This window comes from Astyanax mexicanus, chromosome 24 (assembly GCF_023375975.1).
Source record: "Astyanax mexicanus isolate ESR-SI-001 chromosome 24, AstMex3_surface, whole genome shotgun sequence".
NCBI classification, from domain to species: Eukaryota; Metazoa; Chordata; class Actinopteri; order Characiformes; family Acestrorhamphidae; genus Astyanax; species Astyanax mexicanus.
The window spans coordinates 18711633-18732332 of record NC_064431.1 but is presented as its reverse complement, the minus strand read 5'-3'; the positions used below and the strand labels follow the sequence as shown (position 1 = coordinate 18732332).

Genomic DNA, 20700 nt, shown 5'->3' with positions numbered 1-20700 from the left:
TACTTTCAAGCAGTCTGCCAAATCTGAAACCAGGCATACACTGAATTAATGTAAAATATTGTTCTTTAGTGAGAAATTCACACTGTTTGGACCTGTACAGCCAAATTCTAGAGTGAATATATATGTACACTACTGGATAACAGTTTTAGAACACCTCCATTTTTGCCATTTAAGCTCTTCAAGTCCAGTCAATAACTGAAAATGACAAAACTTTAGGGAAAACAATCTAATTAAAAACTGGATATTCAGATATATTATTTTTAGTAAACAATTGATTGGTTAACAGCTTACAATGAAAATAATCTGAGCTTTGGATATGGATTTTAAAAAATGTCAATTTACAAAGCCTTTTTCAGTAGTAAAGCTGTACTAGGACAGATTGTGTTACTGCACTCTCTACTGCACTACACAGCACATTCACACTTTAAACATAATAATTAGAAAAAGACAAAGAGAACTCTGTAACTATTAAAAGTAAATGTCTTTTCTTTAGAGAAATGACAGGTGAAGCCAGAAAGCAGTGAGTATTCTTTCCAACACCTTCAAAAGTGTCTAAGATGAGAAAATAAAACAGCAGCTTGTCTGAGCTATACAGCACTGATACTGGTCAACTAACAAACACACAAACATTTTTGACAGGTAATGTGTATAAAAATCAATGTTTTTTGAGATTTTAAACCTTATAAAATTTGATGTAGGAGTAAGGAGGAAAAACAATTTGTTTTTATTTTTCAGTATTTAATATTTGAGTAAGAATTAAACATTTGAATAATTAAGTACACATTAAACAACTGAGTAAAAGCTATAATATTCACTTTCAGTATCTCTGTAGTACAGAGAGTTTTATATTAAAGGCTGAGGGGTGACAGTGTAAATAGATGAGAGAGGTGTATCTGTACAAAATTTTACAAAAAAATGGAATGAAAAATGAATTTTACTAGTCAGGTTATAAGGAGCAGTAAAGCCACTCCGCTGAATTACAGAGTGGCACCGAGTCTGGAGCAGTATTAGCATTACCTGCTAACCGTGCTAAGCGCTAGCTTTTTTACTGTACAGCGGTGGGTATTATTGGCCTGTAGCCTGCTGCTAACCCCGGCTAGCACTGTTGGAGCAGCATTAGCATTAGCCGTTATCCACGCTATCTCTTTTGCAGTTCAGAGGTGAGTATATCAGACTGTAGCCTGTGCGTGTGCCATGTTAAAACAAGCCCTGGCTTACCGGAACACTCATGGTTCCTCAGTGCAGTGCTGTCGGGTGGCATTAGCTATCTAATTGCTAGTGTTAACGGTTAATGCTAATGCTCCAGTTTTTTTTTTTTAATACAGTTTTGTTTACTTAGCTCTACTTAACTTAGTTACCCACCATCACCCAGCGGCTAGACGGTAATCTTAAAAGTTTTTAACGATAGTGTAGGCATTTTTGTACTAGTTTACTGAAATAAAATGTAATTTGTCAACAAACACAAGCCTTAAATAGTTTATTTGATTTTATTTAGCAAGACATGCCTGATTAAGTTTTAATTAGTAACTTAAGGAAATTGTACAGTGTATGCCTGGTGTAATGGCTGAATGTTGCTTTACATACTGGTATTGGAGTTGCCCCACCATACTGGTAACTCTGCTGTAGTGATGGCAGTATGTTGGTCCTTGTGCCTCTGTTAAACTTACTGTGGTAAGTTAACTGTTTAACCAGCTCTTGACCAAAATAGTGTATGTTCCATTTGTTCCATTTTGGAAATACTGACCAATCATCTCGGTCCTTTTAGTCGACCACTGTGGTGATGCGCTCATGCTGTGTTAACGCAAGATTGTGGGAATTCGATCCGAAGTTGCAGCTCTGTTGTGTTTGTGCTTAACGACTCCTCTCTTCCTCTCTCAGTGATCGATGCTACAGACGCCTTGGTGTTCGCAACTCCTCCTCCCCCTCTCCCCTCGACCACCGTCCCGACTACCACCATTAGTACCTCAACTACTACTACTGTAGCCCCTACTACTGCTGCTACCCCTACTACTGCTGCTCCAACTACTGCTCCAACTACTACTGCCACCACACCCGCCACCACTACCTCTACCACCACCACACCCGCCACTCGGCCTGTCACCACCAAGCGGGTGGACATGAACATGCTGGGTATTTCCTCTGACGTCTCAGTCCGTCAGTCTGTCAGTTGCAGATGTTAATAGATGGCGCTTTTACACTGTATAGTATCTCTAATACTTTTTTTGGAGAGATTTTGTAGGGCTGTAAGAAAATATCAATATATCAAATTATCGCAATATTTAGTTTTGCAATTCTGTATCAATTTTCAAAAACACACTAATAGTTTACTAAAAGTTTACATCTAAATATTGAGTGCAACTAGGGTTTTATTTCATGTTGTGTTTAAACCCCGCCCACTAGTTGTTAGATCCCACTGTCCCATTGTATAAAAAGTAGTGGTGTCAATAGCTAAAAACCTTTAATCAGATGAATTACAACAATCTTCTATGATTAACTGCAAATAATCTCACTTTTTCTTCATAAGATGAGGTTTTAATAGTGGATATTTAAATGTAAATAAAAGAATGGATGTAAGATATTTAAAAAAATGCAATTATATTTATATTACTGGTGTCAATTCAAATACCAGTATATACTTGTATGTTTGAGGGGAGATAAAGCCAATGTGGGGCGATGGAATAAAGAATGCATGATAAATTGGACAGAAGAAACTTTTTTGTATTTTTTTATCTGTGTAATGTGAAGCTAACACAGAACTCAGAAAATTTGCCACTGTGCTTTCAAACACAGTGTTTTTAAAGGGACGTAAAGCACAAATGTGAGCAGTAAACGCTGAACATACCTTGCTCTGTGTGCAAACAGCATGGAGCAGCAGACACAGCTTTTGTTCATAGCAGTATAGCAGATTACGCTAAAGAAATAACGCGATTCCAAATTGAACGTGTGCCTTAATTCTTATTGTTGACGGCTCTAATAAAAATAAATAAATACTAAAAGATTTTTTGTCAGATTTTATAAGTATGATACTTTTTATATTATAAGCATTTTTCTAAAGTTTTATTAAATCACAATATATTTGCAGCATCGTTACAATATTTTGCAATATAATAAATATTTAAACCTCTGTATTGTTTCAAAATCACTTAATGTAGGCATAATTTAAATGCAACAAAACTTTACTGCTAATGTTTATTAAAATAATAGCCTTTAAGTCTCACTCTAAAATAGTAAAACAATAAAAATATGTAATACATACTTTTTATTTGAGAGAAAATTGACTAGAACTAGACTAAAATGTTTGTTTTCGTCTACTAAAACTAATAATATCCAAAAGACTAAGACTAAAACTAAATCTACACCTAAAAACTAAAACTAAACCTGTTAAAAGCCCTGTTATATAAAAAAAAACTTTCCTTTTTTTTCATAAATCTAAGAATACGTTTTTTTTATGGTTATTTTTGTTAAAATTGTCAGCAAATGGCTGTTATTTTCGTGAAATCATATCAGATTTTCCAAAAAAAAAATAGAATAAATATTTAGAGTAAATATTTAACAGAAAAATAATGTACAATTTCCTGGGAAAATGTAAAATGTAAAATGTTTTTTTTTTTCAGTGTAGAGTTGAGTAGTAGATACTTGCAGTGTGAAAATGCTGTTATTCATGAGGACATGGAGGCCGTGTCTAGTTAAAGTGGCCAATTTGCAATTTTTGACGGATGCTTTGACGGATGCTTTGATGGATGCTTGCCCTGTACCCTTAACAAAAGCACTTTCCTCAGATTAGTATTGACACTGATAAGAATTTGTATTGACGGCAGCATCCAATTAGCCTGTTATTGTTTTACAAGATTAAAAGACTGTCGCTTTAGAATTTGATCGTAGAGCTTTAGTGATGAAGAAAGCTCCCACACATAAAATCAGAGCATTAGAAGCAGTAACTGATGTAGCTGATGTAGTAAGTATAAGGCTTGTTGTGTTTTTCTCCAGTTTGCTCTTGCTGATCTGTACTCCTCTCCCACCTGTTCTGCTTAGCCCCCAACATAAAGATCTGGAATCTGACCGTGGATGCTAACAGTGACTATGCTAACGTCAGCTGGAAGCACAACTTCCCTGATGACAGCAGCAAGTTTGTGCTAGAGTTCACACTGGACAGTAAGACCCAGACTCTGGTGCTGAGGGCTTCTGAAAGGGAATGTTCAGGATTTGAAACAGGACTTGCTGTAGACCCAAATCAACCCGTCCCACCATCGTCCCGTTATCTTCCCGTTATCGTGAGAACATACCCTGCTGAAAAATGCAGTTCAGGACCTGTTTCTGCTTGTAGCTGGTTTCAGATGGTCTAAAATAATGGTGTTTGATGGTGAAGGTGGTTGAAAAGCTGCTCATCCAGGTGAAAATACAACCTAAACTGCATGTTAAATTTATGCAGTAATTGGTAATTAGGGCTCCAGACTAACTTTTTTCACAGCCGTCCCAAAACTTCCCTTAGTCATCCTGAAATGTCTGTATATTATTTTTTACATTACTATTTATTTATTTTAGTTTATTATTCTACTGCAGAAAATAGATCAGTTGTCTGGATTCGACTAAATGTATTTTTCCTGATTTTATTTAATGTCAAGTTTTTGTTGTACATATAGCTGCTCCTCTCTCCTGGTTTTGAATGTGCTATTATGAGTTAACATACAATCAAACTGACTCAAAGCTGCTCTAAAGTGGGACAAAAGTGAAGTTAAGTAATGTTTCCTTATTTAGTATACACGGATGTGATCAACCAGTATATTTCAAACCATTTAAATGGTTTATTTTTCTTTAAGTAGCTCATTCATTGTTCACCACTGTTCACTTTTGAAGCTCCCCAGTTGACTGACATTTTGCCAGGGGTAAACAGACTATGTGCAAAGCAATATGAAAACTCCTTCTTCTTAAATACTTCTTATACCAGTTTTACCACACTCAAACTCTCTCTCCCAAAAATATCCAAAAAGAGCCCTAATCCCATCCCGTGTCCTTTTTTTTTTTCAGCCCCTAACGGTGGGATAGTGTTAGTCTGGAGCCATAGGGTCACACAGGACAAAAACTAAGCCATGCTGTTAAAATGGTCGGCCATGCTCATCAACTAGCTTAGCCATTCAGTCAACCATCTTTGTTCAATCTAGCCATGCCGGTTGTTTAACTGGATTTTGCTGTTCCTACTGGTTGATCAGTGTGGTCATGGTGATCAACCAGCATGGTCAACCTTGGTCATACTGATTGACTGCTTGTGTAGCTTGGTTAAGTTGAATCATGTTGGTAGACCAGCGTAATCACGATACTGGTCTATACTGGTCAAGAGCTGAATATGTCAACCAGCTTGACCAGCTTACACAGCTTAAGCAGTCCAGGCTGTTTTTTTTTTTCTCTTTTTCAGCATGGTAGCATCAATCCAAAGCATTATTTAACGAAAAGTGCCAGTGTACGAACTTTACTGCAAAAAAAACTGTGTTTTACACAAAGAAGGCAGACTCATGTTCTGTGCTAAAACCCCAGCCACAGACTTTAAGTCTGTGATAAAAAGCTTAAAAACATTGTGCTAAATGTTCTGCTGCATAACGATATCTCCGGGCTTCCAGCGGCGCCCCTCTGCGAGTTGTTCACATCCATTTTCTGTGATGATGCTGATAGTTATTCCACCCAGACACTTTTGGGAAGAACAAAGGCGCAGGGCTGCGTTTTATCTGCCGTCTCAGAGGGACGGTACGCGCCCGGCTTTGCGGGTCCTGCGGGTTCGGTTTGTGTCCTCAGCAGTCCTTGAAGTTCCTTTTAGGAAGCTCCTGTTCTCTCTGGTGGCTGCAGGAACAAGGAGAGATCGGAGTAAAAAAAATGAGAACGAGAGAAAGAGAGAAAGAGAATGAGAAGAAAATAACGGAGCCACTTGTGTAAAATTTGAATTAGATTGAAGGTCATTTTGAAACGTTGAGTCGGGAGCAAAATGACCTGCAGAACAGATCTTCATTACACCACAGACTTACAGATATAACCTCTTCAAAATCTTCTATCTGCTGGATAATGGTTTATGAAACTACACTATATGACCAAAAATATTGGAACATCTGCAAATTTTTAGTTTTTTTCTCAAGGGAAAATCAAGGGTATTAAAAGTAGTTTATCCTGCTTTTGTTAGAGTTACTGTTTCTACTGTCCAAGATTCTAAAGTAGCATTGTCTTTTTATCTTTGTCTCCATAAAATCAGTCGTACACACACAGTACAGTCCAACTTTAGTTTTTGGATGCACAAAAAAAATTACACAGTGCTTAGTTTTTACTAAACTAAATTTATAAATGTCTGATAAATTTTATGCTGACATATATACTTATCTTCTCAACACAGGACAATATCAAATGTTTCAGCACCGCAGACATAGTGTTATAAGGTTTTTAACCTACTACAGTAACTAACCTTTAAAACGTGCTCTAGCCTGTAACTCTAGCTTCAGATCACCAACTAATCAGATCACAGCAGATCACAGAATAAATCAATTATTTCACTTTTCTTCAAATTTCATTTTAGCCTTGTTCATCCCCATTCATAGAGGACTCTGACTCTATGAGGACTGCCTCTAAAGTTTAAAATAGTGAATTCTTGGTATACTAACAGGGAAAACAGAAAGTGGTCAGACTTTCCTCTTTTTCTTTAAAATCCCATTGACTCCCAGTCGCCAACTGGGTCAGATATTTAGCATTTCAAATATTTGTCGGATGTCTGCAATTACTTGGCAATGTCTCAGCAAGCATCTTTCACTAGTCCACATCACATGACTGAGGGTGCGTCTGGAAATCCCCAATTTGCCTCCGAGAGCTTGGCGAATGAAAAACTGGCCAAAAATCGTGTAGTATTAACCTGGCATAGCTGTTTCTTCTGTCCAGGATTTCCAATGAAGGATTTCTACCAGATTTTTACCGCATTGCTGTGAGGATTGGATTGCATTCAACAATAGTTGCACTCACTTACAACTTACTCAGTAATTCCAAAAATACTGGAATGATTAAGCACAATCATTTCAGAGATCAATGTTCCACTGTTCCACAGCTGAAGGCTACCTCAATACCAGTACATAATAACTAAGCACAAGGTTTTTTGCATACAAATATTGTGGAATCATGTCCTCAGATTAAAGATGGACAGTATTGTGTTTACGACTGATTTACTGAGACACTAATTGATAAATACTATAATAATAAACTGTATAATACTACTGCATTGCTTCTTTTACTACTGTTGATTTGCAGGGCAGCCATCTTGACTTTTAAACTTGGGCTTGGCTAGTCTCTTTCGATATTCAGAGAAGGAAATCTGACTTGTAAGGGCGTTCCAGTTCCAGAAATGTTCTACGTGATTCAAATGTAAAATAGCATTAAAATTAAAAGTTAAATGTTTTTGGTTAGCTTATATTTGTTGGTTAGTAGAACATTTTTTTACAGTTAGTTTGCATTCTTAGAATGTTCAATCTGTCAGTTTTTAAAGTTCTTAGAACATCGCTGCAACGCCACTTGTGTCAGGGTTTTAAATTTAAGTTTTGGCAATGTTACTTTTTTTGTTTTTATAATATTAGACTTTGTCTAATTGTGGACATTATATGAAAAATGTTCTAATCATATTGTAACATTGTGATGCAAAACATTACTATGTTACACGTTTTCCGAATGTTCCTGGAACATTATTTCTGTAATGATACAGGCTAACTTTTGTAGAACCTTTTCAAAACGTTGCACAACGTTACTACAACTTTCTCTGTTAGCTTGTTTTAACCCAAGAATTGGTGGATCAATGCCTGGGTAATGCTGCTTCTCCATCAGCAGCCGGAGTCCGAGAGAGCGCAACCACCTGTGCTCTCTCTGTGCAGATATTGTTAAGTAGATGGCACTGTTTTCCCGTATCACACTTATTGTGATGCTAGCCAGCACAGGCATCTGTTGGCTGATGTAACAGAGCTGGGGATCTGGCACTTTACTTCAAAAGCACTGTCATGCTGTCTAGTGATGCTGTATTGATTGACGGCAGTTAAAAAATGGGCAGAGTGGAACTTCACATGTATTTGTGTTGTAAACATTGCAGTGATAGCAGTAGTATTATTGCATGGTTGGGTTAATTTACTCTAAATGCTAAATTTGAGGAATTGAAGAGTAGCTGAATGCATTTATTCATTTATTAAAATGGGTGTTTGCAAACATTTGGCCATATAGTGTATTTACATGTCTGCATTAATGCTAATGCACAGGCTAATGCTAAAGCTAGTAGCTGTGTATACTGTATGTGTGGTGATTAATATTGTCCCTATATATAAGTCAAAATGCCTGTACCTATCTACTGTTTGAATTGGTAATAGAGGGGTCAAAGCATTAGTTAGCTAACGATAGTCCCTTCTATTTCTCTCTCTCTCTCTCTCTCTCTCTCTCTCTGTATCATTCTCTCTTTCATGTACCTGTATCTTTATGTCTCATCTCCATTAGCTAACCACATCTGCTTTTTACGCTGATATCTGTATCTGGCTGCTCCACTGCTGCTTACCGTAGCTCACAGTCGCACAGTCACGGTGCGTGAGATACGTCTGATGTGTATCTCAGTGGGCCTTTCACGATATTCACGTTATTATGGCTTATCATACAATATATGGACATGACCGCAGTTATTTTTGCTGACTTCAATATTATTTTAACATATTGTGTTTAATTACCCGGCCATCATTCTCATATGGGGCCCACAAAGAACCAGTTGGGATACCCACATAGACCCCACATGCATTAATATGTTTTTATCATATAGTCATTATATCAGTCTCATAATTTGGTCTTAAAAATTACAGTAATAATGTTTAACTAAAAAAAATATGTATATATAAATTATTTGACAATATATTGTCAACATACAAAAAACAATATCATTGGCCTTTTAAATAACAGAATATAATTAATCACAATAACGTTTAGGGCAATACCATTGTTAGTATACAAAAAATCATTATGTCCGCCTTTAAAATGACAGTAATATAATTCATTATAATTATTTCTGAGACACTATATTGTCCATATACAAAAAATAACATTGTCCGCCTAATTCATCACAACAATTTCTGAGACAATACATCGTCCAAACACAAAAAATGATATCATACACCTTTAAAATGACACAAATATAATCCATCATAATAATTCCTGGGGCATTATATCGTCTCAATACAAACAAAAAAATATTGTGTCTTTTTAAAAAATAATAATTATTATAATAATTGCTGAGAAAATATATTGTCCAAATGCAAAAAAATATGTTGTACGCCTTTAAAATTACAATATTATTATTCATTACAATAATCTCTGGGACAGTATAGTGTCTGAATACAAAAATAATTTAGTCTGCCTTTAAAATAACAGTAATGGGACAATATATCGTCCAAATACAAAAAAATTATATCGTACACCTTTAAAATGACAAATATATTTCATCACAAGGATTTCTAGGACAATAATTTTTCCGAATACAAAATAAAATTATCTGCCTGTCATGGTTAGAACAGAATAGCAGACAAGCGCAGATACTGATAAAAACAAAGTAGGTTTATTATAATAATAAACAGATGTAATCAGGGTCGATACAAAAATATGGTTGATCACCAGTAGACAGAGCAATGCAGACAAAACCATACCATAAACGAGAGACAGTCCAGAGTTCATACACAAGCAATCCAGTATCAGAGATAATCCAAGAGGCGGTGGTGAAAGTACAGTCCAGGTCATACACAAACAATCCAATATCAAAGGCAGAGGCAAGAATCGGCGTCGAGAAACAAAAAGCAAGGTCATACACAAGTAAACTGAGACAAGAGATAAGTAACGCTTTGTATGAGGATAACCTACAATACGCGGCGATGAAGTCTGTTTGGCGTGCACCTTTATAGTGCCAGTAATCAGTATTCGGGGCTTCCTGGTGGAAGCAGGTGAGGTGTCACGTGATCAGGTGAGTGCGTGATGTCAGCGGGTGGTGCATTCTGGGTAGTGTAGTTGTTAACCTGAGAACCTCCGTTAGAGCTTGGTGTGGAAGGGACAGAGGAGCTAACAGCACCAGACGTGACAGTACCTCCCCCCAAGGGAGTCGGAACGGAGCCGGAACGGGGACGACCACGACGACGTCCACCCGACGGGCAGGGAGTACCGGCGGGAGGACCAGGCGTAGCCTCAGAGGTGACGGGCAGGCGGGGGTTGCGAGACTGGGAACCCCTACGCACCGGAGCCGAAGAAGAGAGTGAGCGCTTGGGACGCCCACGGGGTCGAGGAGCAGGCTTACTAGGGTGACGGGCATGAAATTCGGCCAGTAGAGCAGGATCCAGCACGTCACCGGCGGCAACCCAGCAACGCTCCTCAGGGCCGTAACCCTCCCAGTCTATGAGGTACTGGAGCACACCGCCACGCCTGCGTGAATCCAACACCTCTCGAACCGCATAGGTAGACGAATCCTCCCCCTCCACTGCCGCGGGCGGCACGTCATCTGGAACACCCTCAGCAAGCGGACCTGGGACAAGAGGCTTGAGCAGAGAAACATGGAACGAGTTATGCACCCTGTACTGAGCCGGCAACTCGATCTTATAAGTCACCTCATTAACCTGAGACAACACTTTAAATGGGCCAATATACTTAGGCAGCAGTTTCCTACAGGCCCCTTCAAACCTCAAGTCCCGGGTCGACAACCACACCCTGTCTCCGGGTTGGTATTGGGGGGTGGTACCACGGTGTCTGTCGGACTGCTCCTTATATTTCCGTAAAACCTCCGAGATTTGCTGATGCGTCTCCTCCCACACCTGCTCACTCCGCTTCATCCAGTCGTCGACAGCGGGGATCTCAGTGGATGATGCTGTCCACGGAGCTAACGGAGGCTGGTAACCCAGAATGCACTGGAATGGAGTGAGACCAGACGTGGAGTTAATCAGGGAATTCTGAGCTATTTCAGCCCAAATTAAATACTGAGACCATTCTGACGCATGCTTAAAACAGTACAATCTTAAAAACTTTCCCAACTCTTGGTTAACCCTCTCACATTGACCATTACTAGTGGGATGAAACCCAGAAGTGAGACTCACGTGTACACCCAAATGTTCAAAAAACGATTTCCATACCCTAGAAGTAAATTGAGGACCTCTATCTGACAAAATGTCCTCCGGGACCCCATAATGTCTGAAAATGTGTGTGTATATAGCTTGGGCGGTCTGAAGAGCAGTAGGAAGAGCAGGAAAAGGGATAAACTTAACACCCCTAGAAAATCTGTCTACAACAGTAAGGACAGTAGTGTAACCTTCAGATTCAGGTAAATCGGTAACAAAATCTACTGCAATATGTGACCATGGTCGTTCTGGAACAGGTAGAGGACATAGCTTACCGGCTGGAAGGGTTTTGGGTGTTTTGCATTGTGCGCAGATAGAACATGAAACCACGAAAGTTTGAACGTCAGCTCGCATGGTTTCCCACCAGTACCGAGCTGAGATTAGTTGTAGCGTGCGTGTAACGCCTGGATGACCGGACGTAAGGGCAGCATGTGCCCAGCCAATGAGCTGATCGCGAAACTGCTCAGGTACGTAAATCTTGTGAGGAGGGCAACCCTCCGGAGGTTGTGTGTTAGCTTGACTCTGCTGAATAAGGTCATCGAGTTCCCATCTAATAGCTGCTACTTTCACAGTGGGTGGCAGAATGTGTTCGGGTTCGGAAGCGTGGCATGTGTCGTCTGGGGCACTGAAAACACGAGATAAGGCATCAGCTTTAGTATTACGGTTACCTGGACGAAACGAGATCGAAAAATTGAAACGGGAGAAAAACAATGACCAACGAGCTTGACGGGGGTTTAGACGTTTAGCAGTACGGAGATACTCTAGGTTCTTGTGATCAGTAAGAACGGTGAATGGATGTGCAGCACCTTCCAGCCAGTGACGCCACTCCTCTAGAGCTAGTTTTACAGCCAGCAGCTCTCTATCCCCTATCCCATAATTACGCTCCGCTGGTGACATTTTCTTTGAGAAAAAGGCTATGGGGTGAAGCTTAGGCGGTGAACCGCTGCGTTGTGAGAGAACTGCTCCGATGCCAGTATTAGAAGCATCGACTTCAACAACAAAGGGTAAATCTGGATTAGGATGTGTGAGAATGGGGGCAGAGACAAAGGCGGCTTTTAACGCTTGGAAAGCTTGGTCAGCTTCAGGGGACCACTTGAGAATTTTGGTAGCATTCTTAGTTAATGCTGTAAGGGGGGCAGCTATGGTACTGAAGTTGCGTATGAAACGCCTGTAGAAATTGGCGAATCCTAAGAAACGTTGGAGATCTTTGATAGATTGGGGAACAGGCCAGCTAGTAACGGCGTCTACCTTCGAGTCATCCATAAGGACTCCCTGGGAGCTGATAACATAGCCGAGAAATGCGACTCTCTGAAGGTGGAACTCGCATTTCTCGGCTTTAGCATATAGATTGTTCTCCAAAAGTCTCTGGAGAACCGAGCGCACGTGCTGCACGTGGGAATCAAGGTCTGAGGAATAGATTAATATGTCATCTATAAAAAGTGTAACATACTTGCCAATCATGTCTCTAAAAACATCATTCATAAATGACTGAAACACTGCGGGGGCGTTAGCGAGACCATAGCTCATAACTAAATATTCGTAGTGGCCATTGGTGGTGGTAAACGCTGTTTTCCACTCGTCCCCCTCCCTAATGCGAACCAAATTGTACGCACTACGCAGATCAAGCTTGGTAAAGTAAGTAGCCGTACGCAGTTGCTCGAGAGCACAAGGAATTAAGGGCAAAGGGTAAGCAAATTTCTTTGTTATGGCATTCAAACCTCTATAATCAATACAAGGTCTCAGTCCCCCGTCCTTTTTCTTAACAAAGAAAAACCCAGACCCGACAGGGGACTTCGACGGCCGAATGAAACCCTGGGCTAATGCTTCGGTGACATAATCATGCATAGCCTTTTCCTCATCGAGTGTAAGGGGGTAGACTCTAGCTTTGGGTAGGGTGGCACCCTCCACTAGGTCGATGGCACAATCATAAGATCGATGCGGAGGTAATTTAGTAGCGTTTTCCTTGCTAAACACTTCTAAAAACTCTGAATATTCAGGGGGTACAACAACGGGATCAGAAATTTCAGGACTCTCTACAGAAGTAGACTGAATAACTAGACTATCCAGAGCTAAACAATGTTCATGACAGTGAGCAGACCAAACCGTGATATCCCCATCGCGCCAGGAGACAGTGGGATCGTGAGTCTTCAGCCATGGCATGCCCAGGATAACTGGATGCTCGGTGCAGGGAAGCACGAAAAGTGGTAGTTCCTCAAAATGAAGAGCGCTGGCTTGTAGAGTGATGGGCAGAGTCTGCAGGGTAACCGGCTTGGAGCGGACAGTCTTTCCATCAACAGCATGGATGGCCAATGGACGTAGAAGTTCTCTGGTGGGCACTCCATGCTCCTTAACTAGGTCCTGGCTGATGAAGTTCCCCTCCGACCCGGAATCTACAAGCGCTGGGACAGAGAGCATACCAGTAGGTAACATAATATTAACAGGCAAAGTAAAACATTTAGAGCGAAGGATTGTGTTGTGCTTACGTACCACGTTAGCGCGTGGAGAGCACTCCACGCGCTGTCCCAGGGCTGGAGCTTTCACAGGTCGGGTCAGGAGACCACACTCAGCCTTGAAATGCCCGGCCTCTCCACAATAAAGGCATAGGCGAAGCCGGATTCGACGCTGCCGCTCCTCTGGAGTTAGCCGGGTTTTCTGGATATCCATGGGCTCTGGGGCAGGCAGCGCAGCTTTCTCTGGAGTGGGAGCGCGGGGCAGAGACACAGGAGTGTGTTGAGTGCGAGGACTGATCTTGGGTCGGCGCGAGAGAAGTTGATCCAACCGGATCGACAGTGAAATGAGCTGATCCAGGGTCAGGGAATCATCTCTGCAGGCTAATTCCCTCTGTACATCTGGATTAAGTCCGCATCTAAACACGTTGATCAAAGCAGCGTTATTCCACCCACTACCAGCCGCGAGAGTGCGAAACTCCAGAGCGTAGGAAGCCACCGGCTTCTGACCTTGCTTAAGAGCCAGCAAAAGTTCTCCATTAGACTGTCCATAACGCGAATGATCAAAAACTGAGCGGAAAGTAACCAAAAAGTCAGTGTAACTAGCCCCAGAAAGGTCTTCCCAAATAGCTGTAGCCCACTCGAGTGCCTTACCAGAAAGCCGTGAGATAATGAAACCGATCTTAGCTTTATCGGTTGTAGGCGGTGAATTACTGAAAAACACGGAGCATTGTAAAAGAAAACCGCTGCATTTTTCCGGATCCCCATCAAACAACTCCGGTTTAGAGACAGAAAATCCAGGCACAGAAGAGTTAGCGTTAGGCATACTGGGGGCAGCTAACGGGCTAGGGCTAGGCTCAGTTACGCCTCTGAGGTGAGCTAGCAGCTCAGCTAGTTGTTGCTGCTGCGTGGTTTGCTGGCGGGCTAGCTCAGAAACAGCTTGGGTCACACCAGCGAGCGTTTGCTGGTGCTGACCGAGTAGCCTCCCCTGGTTGGCTAAACCAGATCTAATAGCCTCAGTATCTGCTATCTGATTTAGTTCGGCCGCGTATTCTGTCATGGTTAGAACAGAATAGCAGACAAGCGCAGATACTGATAAAAACAAAGTAGGTTTATTATAATAATAAACAGATGTAATCAGGGTCGATACAAAAATATGGTTGATCACCAGTAGACAGAGCAATGCAGACAAAACCATACCATAAACGAGAGACAGTCCAGAGTTCATACACAAGCAATCCAGTATCAGAGATAATCCAAGAGGCGGTGGTGAAAGTACAGTCCAGGTCATACACAAACAATCCAATATCAAAGGCAGAGGCAAGAATCGGCGTCGAGAAACAAAAAGCAAGGTCATACACAAGTAAACTGAGACAAGAGATAAGTAACGCTTTGTACGAGGATAACCTACAATACGCGGCGATGAAGTCTGTTTGGCGTGCACCTTTATAGTGCCAGTAATCAGTATTCGGGGCTTCCTGGTGGAAGCAGGTGAGGTGTCACGTGATCAGGTGAGTGCGTGATGTCAGCGGGTGGTGCATTCTGGGTAGTGTAGTTGTTAACCTGAGAACCTCCGTTAGAGCTTGGTGTGGAAGGGACAGAGGAGCTAACAGCACCAGACGTGACACTGCCTTTAAAATGACAGTAATATAATTCAATCACAATAACTCCTGGGGCAATATATCATCTAAATACAAACATATATATTGTATGCATTTAAAATGTCAGTAATATAATGAATCGCAATAATTTATGGAACAATGTAATGTATTGATTACAAACAATTATATCGTCTTTAAAATTAAAGAAATATTATTAATTGCTATAATTTCTTGGAAATATATTGTTCAAATAAAAAAAATATATCTTCCACCTTTAAAATGACAAAAATATAATTAATTGCAATAACTTCTTACACAATATATCATCTGAATAAAAAATATATATTGTCCACCTTTAAAATGCCTCATATACCTCATTGCAATAATTTCTAACATTTTGTCCAAACAATCGTTATTACATCAGGCCTGGATGTAATTGCATTATAATACTATTTTATGCTGTAATAACTGTTATATTTGTATTATCAATTGAATAATATGTTCCGAAGTTCTAATATAGTAATACCATTTATCGCAACTATTTCTGGAACAATATATTGTCAGCACAAAAAAAATCATGTCAGTCCTAAGTGTAATTGCATTATTATACTATGATTTTATCATTTTATCAATGACGTAAAATGGCCTTTATACAATAATATAATTTATTGCAATTATCTCTGAGGCAAAATATCAACCAATTAAAAACAGTTATTGTGACAGGCCTACAGTATATCTCAGTTTATTGTGTTTTTTTTCTGCTATCTCTGTCTGTGCCCAACCAGCAGATGTTTTCAGGCCGAGAGATAATGAGAGGGTTAATGTAACCGGCCCAGGGTCATCTCTGGGGGGCTATCATAATCATATCCTCGACCTTGAAGCATGCACGCGAGAGCACGGTGATGCAATTGCCCAGTGAGGTGGTGTAAAAGCGAGCCGAATCGCAGAGCGTCCGCATCATCTGACCATCCCAACCTGCGATGTCATGCGTTAAGGAGCAGGGGGATAGATCAGATATCACGGACCCGTCTCTGATCGAGACACTCGGACACTCGCGCTGTAAAATAACCCGTATCAGACATTACCTCCCCTCACGACTCAGACTCGAGATATCGACTCGACCCTACCCTCCGTCTACCTCTCTCTTTCAGTCTCTCTCTGTCTCTCTTTATCCATCTATCTCTCTCTCGTTCTATCACTCTGCTAATTCTATGTCTCTGCTGGATGCTGCATGCTGGCTTGGTGTGTGTGTGTGTGTGTATGTGTGCCATGCTGGGTGGTAAAGAAGTTTGTTTTATTTGGTATAAAATACTAAAACTCTGTAGAAACGCTGTAATGCTGAATTAACATTGCACCATGCTCATGCACCTGTTTTTTTTAGGATGAGTAACTGGTGATACCTTCACTATCTATTCTCTCTCTTCAGTAATTTAATCACTGACACAATGAGGATAATTATATCATTTTGATGAAGAATTCGCCCCCATTCAGAATTTCTTGAAACTCTTTTACAGGAAGTTTACTATGCTTACTGCCTGCAGAAAAACACAGCCAAACAAAATAAACCCTCTCTATTTTGATTTTATTCTAGTCTGTACAATACGAATGTTTGTCAAAAGTTTGGACACACTCCTTCTCATTTAATGTTTTTTCTACATTATAGATTAATATTGAAGACAATAAAATAAATTATAAAGAAAACGAAAAAGTGTTTAACAAGCCAAAATACTTTTAATACTTTACATTTTTCAAAATAGCACCTTCTGCTTTTTTATGCCAGCTTTGTCCATTCTTGGCATTATTCTCACAGCCAACTTCATGAGGTAGAACCTAGAATAGTTCTCCAACTGAGGTGCTGAGCACTTGTTAACTACTTTTTCCTCACTCTGTTTGTGCTCCAACTCGTACCGTTTTCACCTGCTCAGATGTGAAACTAATGCAGGTTGCCAGATCAACAGTCGATGGCAATTGGTGACGAGTCTATACGTTTCAATGTCCAAAATGCCCTTCTCTACTACGCTAGTGATAGTGGGAAATTACCCAGCTATGATTAGCAACCTTACTGAAGCTTAGTGATTACCTGTTCATCAGAAAAATAGGCAGCTCCTCCATTCCCATGGCTGCACGAGTAGTGTGGAAATGGCGGTGGGCAGATTCGGAGGCTACATTCCACAGAGATTTCCATGATGTACTACTCCGAAACTCTGCCGACAAGAGCCGCCAGTGCTTAAACTTTAGCAAGTTTCCTTAATATTTGAAAGATACATCCAGATCTCCAATGTAGTATATAATACAAATAAAGAACTAATATTAACAATAATGTGTGTCCAAACATCTGACTCGTACTGTATGTCTACATTGTATGTGGTATAGTGTTTTTGGAGGACAGTGATTTGCTGGACAGTTTTATTAGATGCAGGTGTGCTGGTGCACTGTTCTACTGTGCAGCATTGCTTGCACCAATACGATCTTCAAAAGAATACGATCTCTGAGTTTCTACCTGTGACTGATTTCTAAAGCCCTTATGGTGCTTTGCAGAAAAGCTGTGCCTGAGCTGTGGTGCGCTCTCATCAATAAAGGTGCTAAAAAAGGTCCTTTGGAGTAGTGCCAAAAAAAAACTACATTTGGTTCGTTTACAAAATGTACAGTATATAACTATATAGTATAATGTTTAAAATGTGTAAAAACCTTTTAGAACCTTTATTTTTCAGAGTGCTGTTTGAGTTTGAGCAGATTATTTTAATTTTCATTATTTTTTTTGCGCTGTACTTTAGCATTTAAGCACATTGCATGGCGTCACCAGCACAAGCTTTGCGAAAGTTCACGGCGCATCACCAAAAAGTCATGCTCATATCTTTACACACCATTACGGAAAACCGCCTGTTCTTCGGAAAGGCGGCGCGTGCTTTGTTGGTGCTGTTTGGTTTCCACTGAGATGTAAAAAAAAAGAGGTCTGTAGATGGTTGAGACTGAGACTGGGTCTGTCTCGTTTTTCTCGTAAGCCGCTGTTTTGCTCTGTCACTTTTCCCCCAGTGGAGGTATTAAGTAACAGCTCGGCATCAAAGCCTCTGTTAGGTATCGAACTGCTGAAATCATCCCTGTAATTTCCTGGAGCCAGGCTTTGATGTGCACCATGAAAGGAGTGTCCAGAGTTTGGCTGGGAGCTCCATTCCCTATCTCCACACAGAATTGTGCGTTCTTTTATGTCATTTTCTCTGGAGAACTCGACTCTGACCTCAGACGGGATGCTCTCTCAGCGGTCTGCTAACGAGAAAACTTTGTAATTCTTGTAAGTCTCGCTTTTTAAGGTCTTCCAGTAGTCATCCTGGTATACGCAGTGTCCAAATAGTAGTTGCACCCAGAAGGAATCAATAGACAGAAACAAAACTTGGAGGAAAGTCATGCCAGACTGTCACGGAGTGACTCAGAATCGAATGGCGGTGGGTCATCTTCAGTGATGAGTCATAATGTTGAGTACAGTTTCAAACGTTGCCAGGTCCTGCAACCAGTGGCCTTTCCTTTTCTAAACACACACTATGGTGCACGATTTCAAAGGGTTGTAACGATGAGACTATAAAAATTTAATAGAGCACAGTACACAAGGTGCTGTGGAGAATTATGGGGAGGGGTGATGGAGTACACCCTCTGTTCGCTCTCTGTGTCTCTAAAATGTGTAAAAACTCCAGATAAGGGACAAGACAACAGCTGTAATCACTGCATATCAGCTCATTACACATTTAAACACATCCTTAGCCTTTAAAACCGACAATTAGTGCTTCTGTTGTCTCTGGAGCAATAGTGAAAAGCAGAGAGTGCATTCACCATGAGCTGCAGCTCCACTGATCTGGTAGAGCAGGTAGAGAAAGGGCAGATCACACGACTGGCGAAGGCATCGGGTTACAGAGGCAAGGCTCTTAATACCACAGCAATATAAAAGCAATATAAAGAAGAAAAAAGTAATACTAAAAGAAGAAAATACTAATAAATAAACTAATAATATAAATAATATATATATATATATATATATATTAAAACATGTTTTTGAGCTAGTGAAATGTGATATTTAAAGCTAGTATATATATATGAATATATATATATATATATATAAAATACTTTGAAATATCACATTTCACTAGCTCAAAAACATTTTTGCAAAAACCCTTTGCCTGAATAAAGATAGATAGCACTATATTATCTTTTCTCTTACTGTGTGAATTTACAGTTATTGTGCAGCTAAAATAGCAGTCTGAGTAGGACCCACATAGCCAGCTAGCTAATTTAAAGAGATATGAAGGAATTATCCAAACTTTAAATTAATTTTAATAACTACAACATATTTTTCTAGTCGCTAAATCGAAAAACAAATCATTCAAATTTCCATGACTTTCCAAAACTTTATGGGTAATTTTATTTTTCCAAAATTGCTATGTTCAAATTACATGACTTTCCAAGTTTTCCATGACAGTATGAACCCTGTATACTATATATACCCTGGCAATACAAAACATCCTCACACTAGACAAGATCTGGCTATATCTCAACTGAAGACATATTTAAGTATCCTAGAATATCATGATAAATAACATCCAGTATCTCCTCTAATACTTCGTAATTTTTAGGTATGTTAAACTATCAAAATGTACTTCTAAATTTAGCTGTCAAGGTGGGATAAAGCATGAATTGACTCGGGAGCCTAATCAGTAGGAAGCACAAATGGAGGGCATGGCAAAAGCATTCATGACTAATTGACTAATCGTAATAATAATCGACAGATTAGTCGACTACTAAAATTGTCATTATGCAATCCCACAATCCCACACTTCCTTCTGGGGCAAACTATTCCTTTGACGATGGTGTATACGTACCCAGTTACCGATATGGGCAAGGGATGGACGGGGTCTTTCAGTCTCAATCATCACGTCCCGCCGTCTCATGGAAGAGAAGGCATTGCCGCCATTGTATTGCTCTCCGTCGTTACCGCAGGTGATGCCGTCCTGGTTTGATGGACACTTGTCTTATGTCTCCTCCTCCTAAGGTAATGGCTCTGTTAAAAGCGTGGTTGAACACAAGCCCCCCATTAAACTGGCCGGGCTGGCAGCTGGGGCCAAGTACCGCCTGCGGGTATATTCCCACCTGCAGCCCAGCATCACCAGCGAGTATGTCACCTTCGAGACCAGCGGAGGTGAGGGCTGGACCCGGTATCATGATATCAGACTGGAACTGAAGCTTAAACCCTTTAGCTTTTAATTGATTTCTTACAGTTTATACAGGAGTACCTCTCTAGATCTCAATGACACAACCAATACTGTACAGCCCTAAATATGCTGCCAATATAAGCAGTGAAGATATTTCTGATGTGTTCAGGTTAAATGAGACTGGTAACAAATCTTTGCCGCCTGCTTTTATTGAACATGACTCTGATCGATAAGCAAATATCTGCTTTTTTTCTTAGGTAAACCTGTGTGTGATTGTGGAATAAATGTCTGCTCAGGTGTGCTAATCCAGATGAAATCTCTCACTGTG

The 20700-nt window shown here is 40.3% G+C and overlaps 1 protein-coding gene across 11 annotated transcripts in view; it reads left to right on the top strand.

Annotated features, from left to right (window-relative positions):
* nfasca (neurofascin homolog (chicken) a) overlaps positions 1 to 20700 on the top strand; it is a 204459-nt gene that overhangs the window by 159980 nt on the left and 23779 nt on the right. For 9 of the 11 annotated variants that reach the window (XM_049471606.1, XM_049471615.1, XM_049471609.1 and 6 more), the window contains 3 exons: positions 1879 to 2130; positions 4033 to 4152; positions 20213 to 20359. The exons of the other annotated variants lie outside the window; for them this stretch is intronic. In XM_049471606.1, the coding sequence (XP_049327563.1) occupies positions 1879 to 2130; positions 4033 to 4152; positions 20213 to 20359 (519 nt within the window). The remainder of the gene's footprint in view (positions 1 to 1878; positions 2131 to 4032; positions 4153 to 20212; positions 20360 to 20700) is intronic. 11 annotated transcript variants of the gene reach the window in all.